The 24,938-nt window shown below is 37.8% G+C and overlaps 1 protein-coding gene across 2 annotated transcripts in view; it reads right to left on the minus strand.

Moving 5' to 3' along the window:
• PDGFC (platelet derived growth factor C) overlaps window positions 1–24,938 on the minus strand; it is a 134,408-nt gene that overhangs the window by 53,701 nt on the left and 55,769 nt on the right. The window contains exons 2-3 of one of the 2 annotated variants that reach the window (XM_075421616.1): window positions 2,756–2,951; window positions 1,320–1,385 (exon numbers count right to left, since the gene is read on the minus strand). In XM_075421616.1, coding sequence (XP_075277731.1) covers window positions 1,320–1,385; window positions 2,756–2,951 — 262 coding nt within the window. The remainder of the gene's footprint in view (window positions 1–1,319; window positions 1,386–2,755; window positions 2,952–24,938) is intronic. The other variant, XM_075421617.1, reaches the window with a different exon arrangement.

Genomic DNA, 24,938 nt, shown 5'->3' on the forward strand with positions numbered 1-24,938 from the left:
TGAAATGTCAGAATTGAGTTTGGAGAAATGCAAGCGTGGAGGTGAGGTCAGCTAGATACAGGCAAAAACTTGCCACAGCTTCAGGATTCACCTAGGATTTTTCTCACGCACCGCTACTATTGTTCTCCTGTTACAGAACTATGTTAAGCAAATAAGTCATATATAGCCGGATATGTTTTTGTTTTTTTTTTCCCATGTGTGAGTAATATTTGAATTATTACGAGATTTAAAAGCTGCTAATTATCTTAAACTAACATACTCCAGAAGATTCTCTCATTGGCCCAGTGGGCGGGCACTACAAGGCATTACAGCCTACAGTGACAACACAGAAAGCTCTGGCGTGGCACAGAACGTGCATCTTAAGAAGCAGGTAGAGCAACTGAAAACTGTGACAATGACGACTGTAGGTAAACTCATGAGGTCCTCTCCTACCCTGCAGAAGGGGGAGGAAGATATCCTGGTACAAACTGTACACTGTTGCATAGAAAGTCTAGCGTTACTGGGCTGCAGTTTTTACCTAGTTTCAGTCACAGGTCAGAAGTAAATGATCAGGTCACTGTAAGGCAGGGAGTTATAACACATTAAATGTCATGTCATATTTTGTTCTGTCCTTTGTCACATAAGCTTGCCTTCGGAGCAGCTGTTGAGTACTCTACAGCAACAATATTGACTTGTGTGTTTCAAGATGGCAGAAACACAGTGGAATATTAAGTAGTATGGCATGTAGTCAATAAAAAGCCTTAGCTTTTCTATAGAAAGTACTGGAAAAAGATTAAATAATTTTATTAGGAACAACAAGAGATAAGAAATACAACACATTACTTATAAAGAGATATTACTGTGATAACTAGTAACTTACTTGACCTGTGTAGAATTGTTTTACATAGTTAAACTCTCTGTGTTTTAGTTATTTCCTCAACTTGTCAATAAGTTACACTCCCTTGACATCAAACAAGGTACACTTTCTCTACTGAGTTTGTTACCGAATTTGAATTTCATAGGACATACGAATGTTTTCATGTTTTTTTCTTTTGGTTAAAAACAACAATATAACTCTCTCTTTCAGAGGGTCATATCTTCCAAGCCACAAAGCCCAGTGTGTGCTCCAAAGTGCACGTATCAGGAATTGCATTCATACAACTTCCTGGTATCCCTGCACAAATACGAGCATGATAAGATTACAACTAAGATTATGAGCAATTTATTACTGTTTCTTAATTTGACCAGTACTTTTGTATTCAGCACATTGTTTACTTAAAATAAATGTACTCCCATTAAAATACTAGTTATAATATTAAAAATATTTTAACTTATCTTACTTTTTTTCTTTGCAAGTGGACGAATGAGTCACCCTACCTGGATTTCCTTTCACTTGCCACTTCACTCTGCCATATGCAAAGAAAAGAAAAAGCAAGCTAAGTTTTCATTTAAAGAAAAGAGTTATTGTGCAAAGGGAGTGCACTCATTTGAGTAAACGTATGCTTATAGTACTTCGTATTTTAATTATATTTGACAAGGCCTTGGCAATTACTCCCTTCAGAATTATGAAAGATCTCTGTCCAACCATTACGAACCTCAGCTCCCAAATTAAGGATAAATGCAAAAGTAACCTCTAAGAAATTAAAATCTGTTATCAAAAGTTGATACAAGATATAAACCAACCAAATATCAGTTAATTAGAAAAACTGAAAGCAAGAATCAAGTCAAATGTGTATACAAGGTACTCAAAAACAAAATCCCGAACAGAAAAACAAGACAAAAAAACTCAACTGAAAGAAAAACCTTGTGTGAACTACCTCTCCAGGAACACATCAAAAGGAGGATATGCCATTCAAATGACATATTTTATCTGTTACTTAAGTTACTGAAAAGAGCTCAGACAAGGTACTGCTATTCACACACTGGGGTTTTTTTTACGATGTGTTGCTATGATGGCAGACAGATACAGGATACAAGAGTTTAGGAACCCTCCCCTTTCACCCACCCACAGTAGCATGTATAACATCAGCCTCTACTGCCTCACAAAATACCCAAAACATGATCAGATGGCTTGGTTCAGAATGATATCCATCCTGATGTCCATTATGTCATGGTTGTTTCTCACCCAAGCTACGAAGCTTTCGGCTGCGAAATCACAGGAAGGAAATACAGATTCCAGAGGTCCTACAGAAACATGTGCCAGTGGCTGAGCCGGCAGAATACTTACTGAAGTCGGGGAAAAAAGCAATACCACTGAAGAATGCCAATTCGTGAAATATTGTAAGTGCTACTTTTCATAGAAAACTGAGAGCTTGACCATTAAAAGCCACTAAAATATTGCGCAGCAAGGCGGGGTTTTTTTGAACGGGGATGTTGTACTTTGTGTTGTGACCTGAATTCCACTTCAGGTAACCTGCTTACCCAAATTTTCTCTGTAAATTTAGACATTCATTCCTCTGGCATTCTGTCACGAATATTTTCCCAGATGTCAAAACCTTTATTTGAGAGAGATTAAATATTTCACATTTTTGTATCACAATATACCTGTGACCCAGATACCGAAGGCAGAACGAAAATGGGGGCACCCCAAAGCTTTCAAGAATGAAATCCTTCTCTAACACTGCAAAAGCAAATCATAAGCTAATACGTTGAAAGATGCAGTTTATAAATATATTGACATGCAGGTGTCATATTTTTGCAAAACTCAAGCAACACATTTGTTGCATACCCCGCACTTCCCTTCAGATTCTTCTAAGGTAAAGGAAAAGTGACTTACTTGCAAATGTCATCTTCTGGGTCCTCAAGCCCAAATCTTTCATCAAAAGTAAGCTGTATCCATACATTTTCATCTACTGCTACTAATCTCCACACTAGTACAGTATTGCGCGGGTATGTGTGTGGAAACTTGGGGCTGTGAATACTTCCATTAGTAGTCACAGTAATTATCTTCTCATGCTGAGGATCCTGCACGCCTATAGTAAAGAGAGAAAACAGATGCATCAATACTCATTTCTCCTCCTAAAATGTTTGTATAGTACGCACAGATAAAGACACTTCTGGTTTGTTTGCCTTTCTTCATCTTGCAAGGACTTTCTGCTTGGAAAATCTATACAGTAACAACAGTATTACTTTGCTGGCAAAAATTTATTTAAAACCAAGTTCCAGGTGCTGTTCAGAAAACAGAACAGAATTTAAAGTGGAGGGAAGAGAAATGTGACTGCAAACACTTGAATTCAAAACTGGACTCCTCACAGCAGCCCAGTGGGGCTACATGATGCAGGCTGCTGAGGGTTTCGGTTCTTTACTACTGGAGATTGCACAGAGATCACACGAGGGTACAGTGAGAGCGCTGCTCATGCTGACCACAGAAGGGATGGTTTAAATTTGTCTTTTGTTAATTAAGACCATCCTTAAGCCTACTGATAAGGATTTTGATGGCTGCCTCCTTCCTGAGGGTTGTATCAGAAAAAAGTCATCCCAATACAGGAATGAAACTGGGACATGCTTGGGAAACTTGGGAAAGTCACCAAGTGTAAGAAATGAGGCTAATTACTGACAAACCTCAGTTGAGGGCATTCCTCAAAATTCTTCACAGCATTGTTAGACTAACCACATGTAAAATTAAATGAATGTTTTACAATGTGGCAGCAAATTACTTCAAAAGAAATAAGCCAACTGTATTTGATTTTTACAGCACACAGTAACACTGAAACTAGTGGAAAGACCTCTTCAGGGTATGAATTCATAACCGTGAGGAGTTACCAGAAGGAAAGGACACTTCCGGTGAGCAGCGGCTGTGCCTTTCAGAGCCCCAACAACTCTTCACAGTAACTCAAGAAAGCCCAATATTCCCAGGCATTCGCATTCAGCAGCTGGAATCAGCTCATATTGGCTATATAGCTGCAAAAACCAGGCACTGACCTATTCTGGATACATTTTAACATTGTTGACATACAATGATGAGATCTCTAAACTATAAAATTTAATTCTGCACATCAAATGAAAACATCTTCCTTTGGCTATAACACATGACTTTTATTATCCTTGGCTTTTTTTAAAACCCTGTATACAGTCAGGTTTGACATTTTGGTCAGTAAATCACAGGATTCTCAGTTACCTATTAATAACTTTAGTAACAAAATAAGTTTGTAGTTTTGTACTGGAGAGTTCTTAAAATTATTTTGTCTTCAGCTATTCATTGTCTCTTGCAGTTACACTTTTTATCTTATTTTTCTGATTGTTTTCTAACCAGCATTATGATGAACATTCATTTGAAGCTATGTAAGACATATCTGCTTCAGTCTACAATGAAAACATGCAATGCAATTGTACCTTATTATAGCTACATGTAAAGGCTGACAGCTAAATGAATGTAGTGCAAGAAAAGAAGGCCACAGAAACAGCATTGCTATTTTAAAAGAATTAATCTTTACTTAAACATAATTTAAAGTCTGACAGACTTTTCCCTTCCATTCTGATGGACTTGTGCCTTCTACTTGTGGTATGAAAATGGTAAATTTTCTTTTAAGTGGAATTGCTGCTTATATAAAACTGATGGAGGGTGGTGTTGCCAGCATCCACACACAGTTGCGGAACACTGACCGTCTTGTGTATAAATAAGAGAGGACAGCACGCTGCAATAAGAAAAAAAAAAAAACACACACAAAAAAGGCATTCTTAATTTAGACTCTTGATTGAGTTTTTGTTAGCTGAGTCACAAGCATTTTTCTATAATGTATAGTATGTCAGCTGAGAGCTGCACGCTAAACACAGGAGCCAACAATAACAAAAATGACTTTCCCAGAGATTAGTACACCAGAGTGCTATTTCCAAAGTATGCAAAAGACCACCATTTCAGACAAACATGCCAAAGCGTGGTGTCTGACGACACTGTATTCAGTGGTTCGTTTCATCTTTAAAGGCATACACAGGATTGCAAACCATGTTATATTTCACAACATCTTGAGAAAGTGTTTTCTTTTGTATCATCAGGACAATAACAATAGCACTGCAAGTAAGGATTGTAAATAGCCCAGGCATATCAAATGAGAAGTCAATTATAAAGGGGCAAAGGAAAGAAAAGGCATGTGGCAATTTAGTTAACAGAAGTTGCAGCATGTCCAGTACCTTCAGCTCCTCCATTTGTAGAAAAAATACCTATTTACTTTAGCACACAACAGTGTTCCATGAGCATATCGAATTCCCACACACATCACTTGCTCCATTTCAAATATTTGCTCTCACACAGTGGAATTTCTTTCCTTACAAAAGAATTATTTTGTATGACTACAAAGGGAAGTAATTGCTCTCACTGGAGAATAAAGATTGTTATTTGTCTTCAGATAAGCTGCAATATTCCTTTTTATCCATTCTACATAAATTGTACCACTGTACCTCAAAAAGCTAGCCTCTTCCTACTGAGTTCATGCATGTTGTCACAAACTTCTTTTGAGTAAACTGTGGGAAGAGCACAGCTACCTGAATGTGCCTGAGACGAGACTATAGTCGCTATTCTTTGTGGAATGACTTTGTAATTCCTGGCTTTATTTTTAGTGATAAATCAGTCCAAGTTACACTTTAAAGGGAATAACAAGCTCAGTCAGATTTACAGTGGTCAGCTGTCTAACTCCAAAGCATTGTTTCTATTAACAAACATCCAGCCTCAACTTTCCCCCCCAGAAAAATGTAGAAGGAAAACAAAAAGATTATTACAGTACAGACAGCACTGAACAGCCCTGAAAAATCAGTTTAGGCAAGGAGCGAGGCAGGCAAGGCACCATCTCGGCCAGGGGGCAATGACACCATGCAAGGGAAACTGGGACAGACAAGGATCAAACCAATGTATTTGCATCTTCAGCAAAAAGCTTGATCAGAAGATGGGCAACTGAGATCACCTGCAGGAGAAAGTCCTGGAAACAGGGCACACTAGGTGGGAAGAATCCCTAAACTAGGGATACGACACGGTTATACTTCTTAAGAAAGGACAGCACACACTTAACAGAGCCTGAAGTTGAAGAATGAGTCGCCGCAAATGTCTTTGATGTGGTACAAGATGCTATCACCAGATTTATATATCTATCAGTGTAGAACGTCTGCCCCTGAAAATTACAAGATTCCAGGCATTCTGAAAGCACGGCAGTGCCTAACCCTTCCGCTGATGTGGTAACGCAGATGAAAAACCACGGTATCACCACACAGATCAGCAGATGCCACTGTAAACTCAAATTAAACCCACCGACTAGACAAGCTCATTCCTGCCTACTTCAAAGTAGGTCTCTTCCCCCATGGGCACAACACATTTCACAAAGATCAGCGCTGACACTTTTTAAATATAGCAAATACCTCTTCCTTAGTACATCGTAATCACTACATTTTAGCGAGGGTCATGTGTAAAACTCTGACGAATCAAATGCAGCTCAGGAGACAGGCGAGGAGCTGCCGAAGGAGAGGGGAGCACTGCGGGTGGAGTAAACGGCCTTGGCACTGATTCACTTGAAAGGCTGATTCACTTAAGAGGTCACACAGTACTGGTGAAATCCATTTTTAGAACTTTTTGCTAAACCTACTCTAATTTCACAACAGGACAATATATGAGAGTACTGCTAATCATGCACTGTTAATATATTATTTGGTTAACTTCATTCAATAGCCCTTAATTAAGAAAATCAACTTTTAGGCCTTCAGAAACAGCATTAGCTCGTGTTTGGCTATCACTGTTTAAAAAAAAAGCAAACAAAAACCCACAAACTGAAACATAAAAAAAAGTTTCAACTCTAAATACTTACGGACTAATATTAGAGCTTTTTCAGATATATAGTAATGTTGCCGTATGTGCGAGTCCTCTGCCTTAAAGCTCAGAATCAAAAGATGACTGTAACTACTTGTTGGTTACCACAAAACTTCAGAGGGAAGGCGTTCTTTTTAATTGAAGTAATCAAAAGGATTTCCTGACAACATTCCCATATAAGTTTTACAATGCTCCACATATGTACAGAATCCAAGACTTTGTGGAAGAAATTCTTTGAAATGTAATATAACATGCCATTTATTCCTCTTTCACCAGACTTTTAAAAAGGGGTAAGGCTACTTTCAAAAGTACTCACTCAAGGCACACAGGGGTACCTCCTTCTGTCCTCTGTTTCAGTTGCCTCCAGGCACTTCTTAGCTATTATCTGCATGTAAAAGTCAAAATGGTGTTTAACTCTCTTGCTGGGTACAAAGGAAAAGCTGGAAAATGGTCTGTTCCTGGCAGAAAATGGAAGACAAATAGCTCTGTTGATATTGTTCATATGTAAAATGGGTATCGGGGCAAAGCCACTCAAAATCATACAAATGCTGCTTTGAAGGGACCTCTGGAGACCTCCAGCCCCAGCTGCTGCTTGAGTTACAGTTCCTGCTCACACCAGAGCAGGTCACCCCTTTCAGGGTTGGCATTTTCCAGCAAACGTTCAAACCCCCCACGGATGGGAACTCTGCAGGGCCTTGGGATAACCTGTTTTGGTGCTGTACTGTCTCCCGAGGCAAGATGTCTTTCCTCATGTCCAATCTGAACCTCTCAAGCTGCAATTTCTAGCCATGGGTTTTTCAAGGTTTGCTGTATTTTTACGCTCTGTGCCCCTACCAGGAAGAGTTTAACTTGGTCACCCTTGCGACTGCTCTTCAGGCAATTGGTGGCCTGCTAGAAACATGCCCCACAACTTTCTCTTCCCCAGAATAAACAATCACAGAATCACAGAATGTTAGGGGTTGGAAGGGACCTCTGTGGGTCATCTAGTCCAATCCCTCTGCCGAAGCAGGGTCAACTACAGCAGGCTGCACAGGACCTTGTCCAGGCGTGTCCTGAATACCTCCAGAGAAGGAGACTCCACCACCTCCCTGGGCAGCCTGTTCCAGTGCTCCGACACCCTCAGAGGGAAGAAGTTCTTCCTCATGTTCAGACGGAACTTCCTGTGCTTCAGTTTGTGCCCATCGCCCCTTGTCCTGTCGCTGGGCACTACTGAAAAGAGTTTGGCTCCATCCTCCTGACACTCACCCTTCAGATACTTGTAAGCATTTATAAGGTCCCCTCGCAGCCTTCTCTTCTTCAGGCTGAACAAGCCCAGCTCCCTCAGCCTCTCCTCTTAGGAGAGATGTTCCAGTCACCTCACCATCCTCGTAGCCCTCCACTGGACTCTCTCCAGTAGCTTCTCATCAAGCCCAGCCTCCTCATCCTTCACTCACTCTCTGCCACCAACTAGCCACTGAGCCTTCAAGCCTGGCAGTCCAGCTGATTTCCAACCTACCTGACAAGCAAGTCTGTTCTTCCGAACCATTTGGCCCGAAGTACCACAAGAAATGCTTTTGAAACACACAGGGCTTGTTTTCACCATCAACTTTTCAAGTAGTGAGCAAAGAGAACTTCATACTGGCTTGCTGTATCTCTTAAGATAGCTTTCCTAAGTGGTATGGTTTGTGGCTTTTCTGGGTTAAATCTCTCAGACCCATATAGCCTTCTGTGGATTTTCCATTTTGAGTTGCTTCTATGCTTTCATATAGCTACCTATTTGAAATCTTGTTGTGATTCTTCAGGTATTAGCAAGAAATAATATAGAGAGAAGTGCACATATCCATAGTACACATACTATATACATATGACCTGTCAGCTATTGCAGCATGATAAATTCAACTTCTAACTAGAAATCTGCTAATTCACACAGGTACTTGTTACCTAAATTAGCAAACATAACAAATACAACAGATAAAGTAATATATGGCTGTAAAGTAACAAATTAGAAACATGTAGAAGAAATATTACATCTTGTTTAGATTACTCCTCCCTCTGACACATACTTACCTCACACACTTGAAAAGGCATGTAAAAAAATTCCAGTTCACACAACTTGAGATGAATGTGCAGGAAAGTGTATTTTGTTTTTTAAATCCTACCTACTCCTTTCTTCTTCAGTTACTATTTTGAGTTCAAACTCGTACTGTTACCTTAGGCACTAGATATCATACACTATTTAACTGCTGGCTAAAGGTCTTTCTGCTGAAACTATGTGAAGAACGTGTGAAGGACTGCACACAGATGAAGTGAGCAGAGAAGCAAATGCTTTCTAATCGATCTTCAGGAACCCTCAGTTTTGGCAGTTGGCCCAACAGGGAAGGACAATAGGAAAAAAAAGAAAAGGAAAAAAAAGAAGTTCTCATTGGAGAACAGAGCATGGAACTGTAGTAACAGATGTAACAAAGTTTCCAAACAGCTGCATGACTTAACGTCTTGCAGAAGACAATCATGACTAATCATACACTAACAAACCTTTTTTGATTCCAAACTGAATCAAGAAACAAAAATGAGTTTATACTTTTACTTTACAAGTGTCTATTTTACAACCTTCAAGTATTCTGCCAGCCCTTTGGCTAGTACTCTGGCTCCTGCTCAAAGAAGAAGATGACAATTAAACAGGGTTTTTTGTGCATGGTAAATCTTCTAGCAATAAAAGTAACCTCTATTGAGATCTGTTTTCAGACCAAACTCTTTTGGAAGGCAGTTTTGGTCCTGAGCTTCTCAATGCCTTTTAAAACTAGATAAATACTACATTTTAGCCAAGATAAAGAATTCCTTTTGCTAAATGTTAGATGAGGTAACTTTTTGGTGTTATCACATGCTCTGAGATCTAATTATTCTAGAGTGTTTCAATAAGCATTTATTTCAATGTCCACAGGTAAAGTCTTGGCTGCACTGGAATCAATATTAAAGCTCCTGCTGACTTGAATATAAAAGGAATTCCATCTATATTAAATACATAAAACTGTTGGAATAATTATTTTACAATGGACTAATATAATATTATCCACTTTTTTCACTCAAGGGCCAAAAATTGTCCTGAAATAAATAGGATTATTAGAATGCTGCATATTCATAAAATAAATATAACATACCACTCATTCAAAAATTACCAAAGAGCTTTGCAATACAACAATTAGCAGTTAAACTTACTGCAACAATGTCCTCCTTTTCTCTTATGGAGAAAACAAATTTTAAGCTGGTCCTTTTGATAACATTTTTTGCACATTTGTTCTTGCCTCAATTTTTTCCCTAACAACAATATTATACTGTGAGTAGCCATCACATAACATACAGACTGTAGTTAAGGACTGCTCCCTATCTCTGTCCTCTTCCATTGAACTGCTAGGTTGAGTGAACCGAGTCATCTCAGACAAAAAAGGCATCATTTCAGCAAAGAAAATTCTGGCCTCGTCCCCCAGCCAAAACTATTTAGATATTTAATGAATTAATCCACAATCATGAGTCGTGCCAGAGGTGCAACTGAAGAGGTAAGGATGTAACATTTCCAGCAAGAAGTCCTATGGAAGCTTTATAGGCACTATATTATAGTTTATTCCAGTAAGAACAGAATTATTTGTAAGTGCACTGCTATACACAAATGCAAAACCATTAGTAACTGTAAGAGCACATATATTTAAAAGATTACAGACTGGATATAAAGGAATCTCCTTGCCAAATACAGGCAGAATAAAACACCAAGAAGCTAGTCTGATTACACATCTGTACTTCGTAAGAAGAAAACAGATCAGTCTATCACCAATGCACAAACTTCTAATTATTAATGCTATTTTCTGAAGAAATATTCTTCAAAAGACGAGTAACTCTTATTCTCTATTTTTCAGTAGTCATATATGGTTTGGATAACAGCTGGGCATTTGACAATCATCTATATGCTATTACTGTATTAGATACAGTAGAAGAATCATTCAAAGTTCACCAGCCAGGATGAAAGACATAGAAATAAAAATACCCCTTGTACTCACAACAAAAGAACAGCTGTTTGAAGCCATATTTTTCTACACTTCATATAATTTACAATTCATTTACAGTATGGTCTCTAAATGCCGAAGTAGTATTTGGAACTGTGATGACAAAAAAAAGCTACAACAAAATGTGTAACAACTCGAACTATTGTTTTAGTTCCTAAAGGGGGAGGGATGGAGGGAGAAAGAGTGGTAAGTAGAGGAGAGAGAGGAAAAGAAAAGGAAAAAAACACCATTCTGTGTGAATCACTCCCCCTGTCTTTTCAAGGGTTGGCGGATAGCGAACAGCTCCATGATCAATAGTATCAAGGGCAGACAGCAGACATAATCAGCTTAAATACCTGACCTCCACTTATCAGCAGCATGAGGTCATCACGACTTCCTCATCTTCCTACAACAAGACCTCTCTTCACATTTTCCTTTTCTGCTATACTCCAGAGCATCAATCCGCTACATATCTTTTTGTTTTCTGTATCCTATTTTCTCTTCCCATGTGGAACGGGGAAGTGTTTTACGCATTCCGCACTCTCAAGTCACTCTGTACAAAATGTTGTGAATATATACTGAAAAGTGTCAAAGTTGAAACAAAGCCTAACAGTATACAGCAATGGATCCATTTTCCAGGTGTATCTCGTAGAAGACCAGAATAGCAGGAGGTTTAGTCTTATTTATTGATGAACAGGTAAAACGAGTAGTCCTCAATGATAATGAAACTTAGAAACGGATGGGCTTTTGAAAGCTACTTACCTAGGTTTTAACACACACATTATTAAAATGGTCTGGGATAGGAGGAACTGCAAGTCTCCTTGGAAAAGTAGAATTTACTATACATGAAAAATGTTGTTGATAGAAAAGACATGCTGTAAGATTTAACGCTAAGATACACCAGGAAGCAAGAACAAACTGTAAACCAGGAAAAGGGTTGCCCAGCTGGAGATATTTATACCTACTAAAAGATAACAAAGTTATTTATCTACTTTATAAAGAAAAAATATATACATTTTTAAAATCTTATGTGTTTGAGTGGAAAAAAAGTTAGTGAATCTTTTCAAATATGTAGTCTTTCCAATCCTTCTGCTACTGAAAATAGTTTTGTTTTTTCAATTTTCCTACAGGAAACTGATTTAGCAAAGCTTTGAAAAAACTTAACTAAATTCTTAAATGTAAACAAATATAAACAGAAATTATAACTAAAAATAGTATCTATGGCAACAAGAGAAACTCAAGTGAATGTGAAAAATGTCACATATAAATGCTCAAACTCAGCACTTCCAATTTGTTTTCAATTTTATTACGACGCCACTTACAAGCTACATCCAAAATTAGCTTTGTTAGTATTGGAGACCACACACAAGCCCACACAGTATCAGTCAGTCTGTCTTGAAACACTGTACACACCAAGCGAGGCAGGAAGGGACAGGGAAACAGAGCAGTATTACCCCAGTTCTCCAGACATGGCACAGAGTGGTTACAAGTGCAAGAAGATAACTTCAACAAAACCATGAAACGAACCAGGACCTCCTTTCATCTCAGTTAAAAGCATTGCTTTCAATGACATCTCTTAAAACCAGCTTGTATCTCATTTTCTGGTATTAGCTATGGCTCCCTGTATGCTTTTAAATGCACATGATTCATGACCTTTACAGAAAAATTTCTTTATAATCAGACCCATTTGAAAATTTCACTTCTTAATCTTATGTCAGACTTTGTTGAAAAGCAAGGCTTAATTTTATTATGCCCATTTTCTTTATGGTTCCTTCAGTTTACATTGTACAGCACTTCTTAAGAGCAGATACTAGTAAACATTTGGGAATAAGATTACCCATGGTCCATGCGGAATTCAGTCTGAATAAATAGACTCTATGGATACAGTATGTGTTAAACTGCTACATCTGATTTTAGGTATTATTCAGAAAGAAAAATATAATCCTGTCATGATCATATTTTGGGGGGGGAGGAGGTGAGATAAAAAACACTACCCTACTCTTTAGAAATACCATTCCTGAAATGCTTTGTTTTGCTTTTTCCATTGTTTTGCTATTTGTGTGGGTTTTGTTGTTCTAATTCCTCATATAGTAGAGCACTATAATGATGGCAATTCAAACAGTTATGAAGATCATCAGTCATATTTCAAGTTCTGAAAAGAAAGTCTTGAAGTATCGTTCAAGACAAATTCAAAAATCATTACCGCTTAGCTATATGAAAATTAACTCTGACATTTTTAGTCATAAAACTACAGTGATGAACTTGTGTAAGAGGAGACATAAAATAAACCCAAAGATTTCAGGGTTTTGTACACTACAGCTGAAGGAGTGACTGCAGCACATGCAGGGCTAGTTTTAACTATAGAACAGGAGTAACTATAACAGTGAACCCAATGTGTCATGCAGTTCACTGTCAAAAATGCAGAGGGCCCTAAGCAAATTACAAAGTTTGTGTCAAACTCTTCGTACAGAAATAGCGTTCCTACTGGAAACTCCAAAAGCCAGCTTCAAGCTGCCTCAGGCTTGCATGACCTATACAGAAAATGTACCTTCAGCATACCCTTATGCTAAAAAGGCAAGAGAAACAAAAGAAAGTACTATAAAGAAATTGTTTGGCATCTATTCATGTATTTTCTGAACTGGACTACACTACCAAATTCAGAGACAAAAAAACATCACATCTTTAATATCTATTAAAGCAAAAAAGATTTTAGTTGGTGTTAACCTGCTAAAACAAAGCTTTTGGAAGAATATGATGCCCTCATCTCATTAAAATTTTATTCCTAGAAGATGATTTGGCAGAAAGCGGTCATGCAATATCAATGCTGATCTGCAGAGACAAATGCAGTGTAACTGTTATTGAACTGGAAGAACTTCAAGCAGACAGAACTCTGCACAAAACCAAACTTGAAACACTCATTTCTAATACCTTTGCATGGAAGATTAAATCATGCAACACTCTACAGAAGTATACTTCTAGAAGAGGATTTGCATGTCTAGAAGCAATTCAGAAAGAAAGCACAAGTCCAGCTGCAAAAGACAGTCTGTCTTTCTTCAAGAAGATAAACTCCTTCTGTTAACATGCATCTCTGATCCTGCTGGTTATTGAACTTACATGTACATGAACACCCAGGATGTCTTTTATAGACAGATCACAATGACAAGCAATCATTATTTAGAATAACTGATGACAATTTTCTTAGGACACGATAAAATTTCTAGCTTCAGTGAGACAACTCTTGCCATTCTGTCTTGTCTTTAGATACATAGAATACATGCCACTTTCAGTTAATTGCAAGTGGTATAAGCCTACCTGGTCTTTCAGCCTTTATTCACACCAGTAACTTCAGGGAACTCAGATGAGTAATCTTGTCACATTGGAACACAACTTATCCTTACTTTACTCTGACCTCTCTATTTTTCCAAAGACAGACCATAAAGGCATACTAAAGCAGCCATAAGAGACCTGTGTCCCATAACACGTGCAATACAGTAACCTATTTTTAAGCAAAACTGCTTCCAAAAGACCATTTTGCTATTCTAGTACAGCAGGTGTCCTTGAGAAGGACTAACAGCAGGGCCCCGAGGACCACCACGGTCACAGCTTATGCTACTGAAAAGACTATATGCAGCGCTGTGGTCTTCAGAAATCTACTGATATACTGATGTAGGCTTCACTCCCCAGTGCTGCCATTGTTCACCTTATTTCACATTTAAACTTACAATTTTATTTATTTACATATAATTTGTTACTGGTTTCACACATTAAGCTCAAGCTTTTAACACTAGATCTTCTGACATTTTCTTTTGCCTACCTTTAATATCAAAATCATCCGAAAAACTCCACAAAAGTGGTATTTGAAATTCTTAAATCACTCCAATATACCTACTTTCAGACAAGTTTCCCATTTGTCAGCCTTTTTAAAACTACCCAAGGAAACTGTCTGTGGTGTTCCTAAGGGTCTTGCCAATGCTGTACAGAGATGTTTTCCTTCAGCATAATTTGCTCATTCACAGCTTCACGTCAAAAACTGATGTTTGGTTTGAAATCCAGTGTGCCAGGTATGCTGCTTTCCACAACAGTCTCGTCCTCAGTGTTGTTCAGGATCATGTTTAAGTAACAGATCAGTATGCAGCCACATCTGTCCCTTTACCTTTTCTTAAAAACTTTAACCCTTGCCAAACCATCCATAACATTCTTCAGCATTCTTCAAATTCTTTGGAAAACACATGTAGGCGTATGGGAGGGTTGGGGGAAATGGCTAAAACGCATTTTCCGCAGTTACCCTGCACTTCTGGAGAGCAGGCAAACAGTACAAAATTAAATCAGACCCTTAGTCTTGCAGCACAGCTTGATGACTGCCCCAAAGGAACTGGCCTCAGTTTAGACAAGACGGCTTTGGTTTAAGAGTCAATGGTAGAATAAATAGTGACAGGCCTTAGTAGTGCTCTCTTGCCCAATATGCATATTGGAACCCTATCTGCCTATCAATAAATAAGAAGAGCTGTTTCACTGATAATTTATCCTAGGTCAGCTGTATGCTAGGTCAGGACCTTTGATGAAAACCACTTTCCAGTCTCTTCACACACTTTTTGGAAGGTGGCTTGGATGCCTGTTGTGGCTGAGTCTGTATTCACGCTTGAACTCCTTGAGGTGGAGGGTGGAACTGTGAATTTCACAGGCACAGAACTGCATTTGTTAACTGTCATTGGGACAAGCTGAATTCAAAGTTCACATCACATTGCATGAGTCTCAAGGTAAGGAAGAAATTAAATCCCAGGACTCATTTACTACAACAGGTAAAATAAAAAGGATTTTGGCCTCGTTACACTTGGAATCACTATAGAATGACTTGAGTGTTAATCCCAGTGCTGTAATTGTAAAAGAGAATTATATACTTTAAAATAGAAGAAAACTGTAGCGATTTCAGTGACTTAAAATTGTGGCTTATATCTAGGCACTGCATTTTTCCAGGGCATAGCAGCAGGTTACTATACAGAAGAGAACAGCTTTTATAAATAACCACATCTTGATGCACATTTCATTTATAATTTTATGCCTAAGAATTCCAATGTGTTCCCAACACAAGGCATTTATCAACGGTTTCAACACTAGTAAGTGAAGCTGGTAATTCAACTGCAAAACAAACAAGATGAGAACATCAAGCTCTCAAGCTTATGCTGTCATGTAAATTAGAATGAACAAAACAATTAATATATGCATAATCTAATCCAGCACCACAATTAATGGGGCATTTGACTCTGGTGGTGATAAACGGTCTACAATAGCTAAACATGCATATCTTAAGCACATGATGGCTGAAGAAGAAAGTAAATATTTTTCATATCTAATCAGTTCTCCTCTGCAGAACTGCAGTAGTATCAGTGTCTATAAACTTTGATGGTCCATAATTTTGTTTACTTCATCCACCACAGCGTTGCGTGAAGAATGCTATATACACAGAATGTTTAAGACAAATCAGAATTTTCTTAATTCAATGCTTAGTGAAATTTCTAGCCAAGTTAATCTTTTCTTATTTCTAGGCACCTTAGCTGAAGTATTTTTTATGAAAATCTTGCACGATTAAAACAAAACAAAAAAGTCTGAAGTGCTATAGCAGCTGTTTGGAACTGAAGGCTTGAAGTTAAGATTTTAATATGCCACAGGTAAAGTATTACCTGCACATCAAAGCCTCACTGCCGTAAAGAAATATGAAGTGCTGGATATCAAATGCTGACTGCCTCCACTCTGAAGCTGAATAAGAGAGCACAGATTCTTGAGTGGAAAATCAACTGAGGACATGATTTTGGGGGGAGGGGGCTGTTCTTGTTTTTATTCTTGGGGTTTTTTAATGCATCTTATTAAGATTTTTAAAATATTTCAGGAACTAAATAAAGTGAATAATCTTGGTCTTCTGCAAAAGTAGACAAGTTAAATAATGTCTTTGGTAAACCTGTCTTGATGACTGGAGATTTTACTATTTGATGACTTCTTCCACACTGACCGTATTTGAGGGAAATAACTGATTTCCCTCTTGCTGGTTGCAATTTGAATAACACAATTTGCTTGTGTAGTGACAGAATGACGAAGTTCGCTTCTGACAACATTATTCTCTCAGAAGATTATTTTAAAACATGAGCATTACATGCAATTTTCCTGAGGATTCTAAAAAAAAAATATTCAAGCAAGGTTCAGAATCAATTTTTAAATGCAGAGATGTCTGAAGTTCACCTCCCTTAGGTGTAGGTCTTCAGCAAGCCTCAGGGCATGAGAGGGTGAAGAGCAGAAAGAGGAGGAGGGTTGGTATTTCATGATATTACCTATTTACATAGAACTAAATGTTACTGAAGCAGTTGATTTCATTGCAAGTGTAATAGCTCCTCTGAAGTGAGAAAAGTTTTCAAAATAATCTTTAAGTTGAGGTGTCACTGTTAAGAAGGGCTGGACCACAAGGGATGAAAGAAAATATTTCACTTTAAAACATGACCTGTCTTTCAAAGCTAGCAAATATAGACTTGCTAACTTGTATACTTTCCTTCATATGGTACTAACTTTACTCAGACTCTCGTTTAAAATCCCGTTTCCACCAAAAGATTATTTTAGAGAGAACTGGAAAAAAAATCTTTAAGGTCTTCCATCAATTAATAGTATTTGTTACTTCCCAGTTCAGCAGAATTAGCTCTGTGGTCTGTAAAGTCTTTTCAGATTTCACTCTGTGGTTTACAAAAAAATAAAAAGTTTTCTTGGAATAGGATCTCTTCCTAATCTCTTCAATTTTTATGGCATGTCTAATTACCGCTAAAACATTCTTCTGGAAGTAACATCAAATATACTTGTAAGATCCAGGGAGTTCACAGCACAAGTGAAAGTGAGAAAATAGTTAAAAAGAACAACAACAAAATAAGTCATCATCTCATTTTGAAATTGGCCAAATCTGATGAAGGCTAAAGTGATCACACACTCTCAGCTCATGGGAATGCAGATTTGCCTCTGGAAGATTCTTGTTTTCCCAAACTGGAAGAGGAGAACAGAAACTGTTTCTGATATCTTTGAAGACCAGCTGCAGGCCTACAACTAATAAAGATGAAAGTCTTTGTGCCCACTTCAGAAGAGATGGATGTGAAATATATCAAATATCAGAGGCACACATGAAACCAACAATGCTAACAGCCATGTTAAAATGAGTCCATACCATTAGAACTCATTGCTAGCAGAAAAACCAAGAGTAGGAATTAAAAGTGTGGCCAGATGCAGACTGGCACATTCCTCAGGATTGTTCAAGTTGCAGTCCATGGATATCCTCAGATCAGCATTAACCAGTCTAATCATTCCACTATCTTGAGGTGGAAACATAAAAAACAGGCTCCAGTTCAGCAGGGACTTTCCTTCATCACTCTACCAGGGTTTAGAGCATTTCTGGCAATCCCAACGGTGGGGCCCTTCGCCAGGGCGAGGGAGATGAGTCTGCCCCGGCACTATGCTGCTGATGCTGCTTTCTCATTTCACCATTCTTTGGGTCAAGCCTGGCACCAGCTGCACTAGGGAACTTTTGGCTTTAAAGTAATTCCTGTCTCTTTGCGATACCATCTATGCACATCACCAGAAAACCACTAATATTCTGGTCAATACCTTCCTTTTCACGTGCTGGTAAAAAGCAATTTCTTAAGAATTTGCTGGTCCAAATGGTGTAAGCAGAACACCCCGTTTATACAGGTATTCACTCTCGCAAGCACAGAGTGAAGCAGCTGTTCGGGTGCAGTTTTCCTCAGCCACATCATAACCATCTAATGTATTAAAAGAACGGTACTTAACTGTGAGATAACAGACAGAAGAATTAATGTATCTTAGGGCATTTCAGACATTTGCTATACTGATAGGATTTCCTTTGGGAGCCTTCCCACAAGGACTGGAAGTTTCCACAAGGGTCTGCATTTGCACTTTGTCCAGTGTTGCTTATTATCCTCACTACTTCGGGAGACGGGTCTAGGAAAATGTTAGGCAAAAGCCCAACTGAAACAAAGTAACCTTTGTAAAGCAAAAATAGTATAGATTAATAAAGGGGCTGGCAGCACAGTTTCTTTCTTTATTTTGGCAATTTTTCACATACAACTCCCTCCAACCCCCAACAGTCGGAAAATTGGGTTTCATTCCATTTTCTGGTACATCCTGCAGACAGCAGTAAACCTGCTTTATCCATTTGCAAAATCACTTGCTTTCCTTGCCATTGCTGTTAAAATTCAAGCTGATAAGAAAAACACTCCCTTATTTGCAGACATGAGTGCCATTCCCCCAGCACACACCCCTCAACCCTCTAACACCAGTGTAGGACAGCAGGACGGGGTAAGAAGTCGGCAAAACCGGACAGCTACTCACAGCTCAGCCCGAAGTCGTTCATTAAGATAATATTGTTGGGCTCACCAAAGGCATTTAGTTCTATCCATTCAGGTTTCCTGTTCTAATAATTCCCCTCACAGAACAACTTTTCTTTCTGTTAGTGCTACTGGAAAATAACGACACATAAATACTGAGCAACATTGATACTCATTAGCAATTCCCAATTAAATAGCCCAGGGACTTACTTAATCCATCTTGTAAAGCTTTGACTTTTACAGTTACTGTAGAAGAGTAGAAAAAAAGCCAATTCCTTATTTGTGTTATAAAATTCATTTTAGTAATATTTATTCAAATTCTGGTTAGAAGCCAAAATAATTGTGTCTTGGTGTGAAAAGGTAGGAGTTAAAATAACAAGTATAAAGGCATTTGGTGTAAATAAAAATGAAAAAGAGTAACTTATGATAAATACTTGCTGTGTCTATCTACTCATGGAGATAAATCCTGAAAGATGATGAGAACCATCCCCTTTTTCAACAGAGCATGCAATTATCTTTTCACCAGGCTCATATTACCAACCAGTCTGGGCTGGAAGACCAGTCTTAGATTGCTAACATAACAAAATCTTACACCTTTCATACAATGGAATTTATCTCCAGTCGAAGCAAAACATTAACCTAAAAGACTTCACGACCTCCAAAGCTAAATAAAACCCGTTAAGGAGCTTTTTTAAAATGTACTAAACAGTTAACTGTTCAAGTCTAGATTTTACTATTATCTTAACATCAGAACACCAGAAATTCATTAAATCTTCCTTTATTATCGTTATTTATTGTTATTATTGGGGGGTAAGAGCAGGTAGTTGTTTGCTTTTTATTCTTCGTTTTCCCTTTAAATTCAGAGTACTGCACCACTATTAATACCTGAATGTTTAAATTAGCCATAGTCATTTGATGACACAATCTACTGGAATCCTTCTCATCTACTCTTTCCCTCTTTTATTCCATGTACATTACAGCTGGTAATGTGGATGCAATCCAGATGTTATGTAAAACAGCTGCAAATATGCGCTTCTATCTAAGCCTCCAGTGCTTTTACGCATACACAGAAAACGCTTGTACTGTCGATGTCTGTGAGCTCCGTTCACTGGGAAAAAAACACACACACATGAAGTCAGCTGTTATGCTTTGTCAACAAAAGTCAAAAAGAACCCCTAGCCAAACTCAGTTTTTGACTTAAATTTGGATACCAGTTGGCTATCAAGTTATTCATCCAATGACAAAAAGTACTGTTCTCTGTATCTATTTTATGGCGCTTTTTTCCCCCCCATAAATGAGTTTTTATTTTTCATTGCATTTTACTTTTTCATTTTGATCCACACGTACATAACAGCACTATATAAGAGCTGATTATCTGTTCTCTGCCAAGGCTTGTCAAAGTCTTATCTAAATCTGCAGTCCTAGTTCATTGACGAAAATGAAAGCCCTAATTTTTCTCCCATTCCATCGCTTTAACACAGAATCACAGTATTTCTAGTCACCACAAACTTTTTAGGTAAACTAAGTGGAAATGTTGATTGATCACAGTATAAAAATAAAAGAAAACAAAAATAAATGAACCTCAAGCAATGATGTATGCATAGAATACCACCATATTAAGCACAGTTTATAGACAAGAAAAAAGAAAAAAAAAAGTTTTATTATCGTGCAAATACCAGATTTGTGAAGTGGAATACAAAGTATCAAATATCAGTGTTTTTATACATGTTATATAATGTAAAATTATATTTGTCCAACACTGAATTAGATGGTAAATTGATGACAAATTATGAAATTATCTTGTTAAACCTGGTATATTAGACAGTCTATACCCAGACAGTAAAAAACTATTCTTTATTCTTCACACTCACACACAAAATGATACTGTCATAATTCTACAGCCGTCACAGAAGATAGAAGAAAAAGAAACAATGTCCACCTTTGATTAAGTAATTTCATCTTGAAAGGCACTACTGAATCCTCTTTTTAACTACCTACAACGCTGCCAAATTTTAATCATTAGTCATCATACCAGACTTGTTCCTAAGACTGGAGTCTTTGCAAGGAAAGAAAGGGAAGCAACCAGTAACCATTTTCTGCCATTTATGGTGCAGAACCCAGTAAATTACTGTGGCCAAATTAAGAGATACTCTTTTTATTTGTATATATCCATATGTATACGCACACATAAAAGCATTGTATACGTGATTCTAAAGCATCATGTTTGTGAGGGTGCCTGTGAGGATGCGCTGTGTCCTGGGCAGAGCGCTCGGTCCAGTCTAAACCCCAGCTGAGGAAGGATCACCTACCTGCAGCACATTTAGCACCCAGGAGCAATTCTGAGCGAGGTATCATGCAGGGACTCTCCGCAACACAGCAATAGCTAGCTGCCCCACTCTCTACCACCAGTTGCCATTTTTTTACTGTGTGGTGGTCTTGCAGAATTTTAACATAAATAAGCAGCTGAGTGCAGTCTGACGCAGCTGAATAATAAAGGTATGAGCACGAACGCAAGGAACAGTCAATCTGTTGCTCAGTATGAGACTGCAGAGAAGTTCTGAATACTCAGAATTAGTCTAAGACTACAGGAAGAAAATACTGAAAGCATTTCTACAAATGGAGCGCTGCAGTATCCTACTACTGTAAGAGCGACTAGGATCAGACACAGCACTAAAGAAAACCTTGATAGGTACGTATCTCCTGATTTCTGGGGATGTAAGAAAAAAAAACCCGCTTCCAATGAATTAAGAAGAATAATGTGTGCCACAAAGCACAAAGAGAGGCTGACAGTGCAGTGCTGAACAGCCAGGGTCATAACCGCCTACAGCTTCTCACTTCCACAGGTCTCCAGGCAGTAGGACCGTGCAAGGAACACAGATGTAATTTGTCTCAATTTATTTCTTTTTTCCTTTGTCAGATCATAATTTTACTGTGTTTGTTTGGGTTTGCAACAGCAGTCGAAAGCAAAGATTTTCTGCTGGGAAAACTATTGCATGGATATTGAGGGTTCTCAGTTTTCCCACCACAGCAGCAAAACTGGCTAGTGCCCTTCCAGGACTCTGCTTAACAACTACTAACCGTCCACTTAACAGAACTCATTATAGATTGGATTATATCTTACATAGTGAGGTTATCAAAATGGGCACCAGTTTAGTTTGTAGAGTAATGGTTTACTGGTGATTGCAATTCAGCAAAAAACAACAGAAGTGTGAAAACGTAACTCAACATTCATAAAATTCTGTATTCATGATTATTCACCAGTTTTTACTGGGAAAACTAACTTATTTTCATTCCATATTATTCTAGGCTTTTTGAGTCTTCATTTTTTACAATAAAATGGTATTTTACATGATGTAATTCAGTATCAACTGCAGTCAGTAGTGCTAAGAAGTAGTGAAACTTTTCAGTACACACATCCTAAATAAAAGGCCTTTTTTCACCCTAAATTATACTCCTTCATATCTCATTACTCATACTTTCCACTTCATTTCCAAAAGCAGGCGCTTAAATTCTTACATATCAAAGATGAAGCTTTATCATTTCTTATTTTATTTTGTTTATGATTTCCCTGTCCTTTCAATTTTGAAAAATGATGATGTGAACGAGGAGGGAAAAAGTCAGTTTTGGAAAAAAAAAATCCCTGTTTTCTTTTTGGGAGAAAAAAAGAGAATAATTTAAAAAATATTTTCACCAAACATTTTTCCTTCTTCCCTCCCTCCCCAAATGAATCAATAATAAAATAAATACAAACCTTTTAATAATTAATCATTTTGACAAGTTGAAACATTTCTGATTTGTAAGACGACTGCTTTAAAATTCAAGTATTAATCTCACTACTTTTGTTATTTTCCACTTAGACACACAAATTAAAAATTTTCTGCAGAAAGCATGGAAAAGCACAGACATTCTCATTTAAGAGCAGAGGTTAAAGGTCTGTTTTCTTTAACCAAACTTATGCAAGCAAAGGAGAGTTCTACTATCCTACCTTCCGCAGATTAATCCTATATTCCAAAATAAAAACCCTTCAAGTTGCTTTCCATTCTTTCAGCAGATTCATTTAAGCTACTTCCATCTCTCTACAAAGATAAAAGTCAACAGCAGAATATAGATCAAAAAGCCTTTGCCTGCCATAAACAGCTTCAAATTATGGCTCATAAAACAATAACACTCCAAAGTTTATTCACTGTGTCTTTGTTTCAGAAATGTGTTGTTTAGACATTTTTCCTACAAGTTCAACTTCTTTCATCCTTCTACGTAACTACCACCATTACTGACAAGTCTAAAAACGTAGAGAAACAAAACTATTTCTAAGAATTAGAAATATTAGCATAGATGTCTCAGTTTCAGAATGGAGGATTACTACACACATGCATGTGTACAAGTGTTTAATATTTCCTAATTTAATACTATCTGTGTGCTTCTGCAGCCGTCAAATGCGCTGTGAGTGCTTTTTGGAAAGAGAGGAAGATGAACCATTTTGGTACCAGGTGCCTCCTTCGGTGTGTGTAGTTAGGGAACAGGCAAGCTAAACAAACTATTTTTGAAGCTTATACTTGCAGCTGTCTTCATTCTCTTGGTACAGCTGTGCAAGCTATAAGAAGTCTATGTCATAATTAACCATTTTGTTTTCACTTTTCATCTCCTCTATAAAAAACATAGTCACTTTTATGCTGAAGCTTGTAATATACATAGGCATAATTACTACTATAGTAATTAAACCAAACTTAACAAGTGCTGTTTAGTCAGAATCATAGTGGTGCTTACAGTGTTAACTAATGTCTGCTGCTAGTGACAAATTACTCTCAGTAGATCCTACATACAGCAAATGTCATTTCTCTTTTGGCTGCACTACTATTGGATAAAGAGATCGCTCAGTTTTGATGGGGTTTCTTTGAAAAATAGTTCCCAGCAGAAAAAGCCCCAAACTTTCAAGATTAATTATAGGATACTTCTGTCCTGTTCTGCATTGCTGCTGCTCCTACGCTGTAACAGGGGCAAACTAGTAGGATTCTAACAGGGTCCTGTTACCTCCTTTTTTCTGTCAGACTATATGTAAATATTCATAATTTTTGATAGCTGTATTATGTAAATACACTTTTTTTAAAAAGTCTGTATAAAATATCTGAGAGCTTTTCCAGTCTAAATACTGCCCAAGTATTTATTCTCACTACTATTTGTGAGGTCTCTGACTTCTGTAATCACTCTTGCAACTTACAGCTACCACCAAGATGTAAATGACGCATGGAGAGACAGTTTCTGCCATCTCCCTTGGGTCTACTCTCAGAATAACACATTATTCACAGTGATTAAGTCTAGTGGGATGCGCTCCTCAGGAATATCAGAGAGGCTGAATTAGCAGCATCTTCCAAGAAAAAAAAAAAGTCTTCAAACTATTTTTTCAGACTACATCTCCCCAAAACCCAGCATAAGTTGAACAAAATAAAACAATTCTGCGTCTGCATGGGTCGCAAATGGCAAGAGTTAACTTTTGTCTCACAGAATCCAAGTTACAGTCAGGAACGTTATTTTGAGCACACTTGCCATCTATACTCAAACGCTAATGGCGCAACTGGATTGACTGTATATGGACAGAAATGGTCTCAAAGATTTGGATTGCAAAACAGATAAAATATAACAGATGTGCCCATCAGCAGGAAGGCTGGCATTCACTCCGCAGCAGCTGAAGCTTCCAAGAGCAAGCATACTGGAGTAATTCATCTGGTTTGAGCTTTCAAGACACAAAAAAAAAATCACAATTTCAACAGTACTGTAAATGGGGGGCGGGGGGAGGAG

The sequence above is a fragment of the Opisthocomus hoazin genome, chromosome 5 (assembly GCF_030867145.1).
Source record: "Opisthocomus hoazin isolate bOpiHoa1 chromosome 5, bOpiHoa1.hap1, whole genome shotgun sequence".
Lineage (NCBI taxonomy): Eukaryota > Metazoa > Chordata > Aves > Opisthocomiformes > Opisthocomidae > Opisthocomus > Opisthocomus hoazin.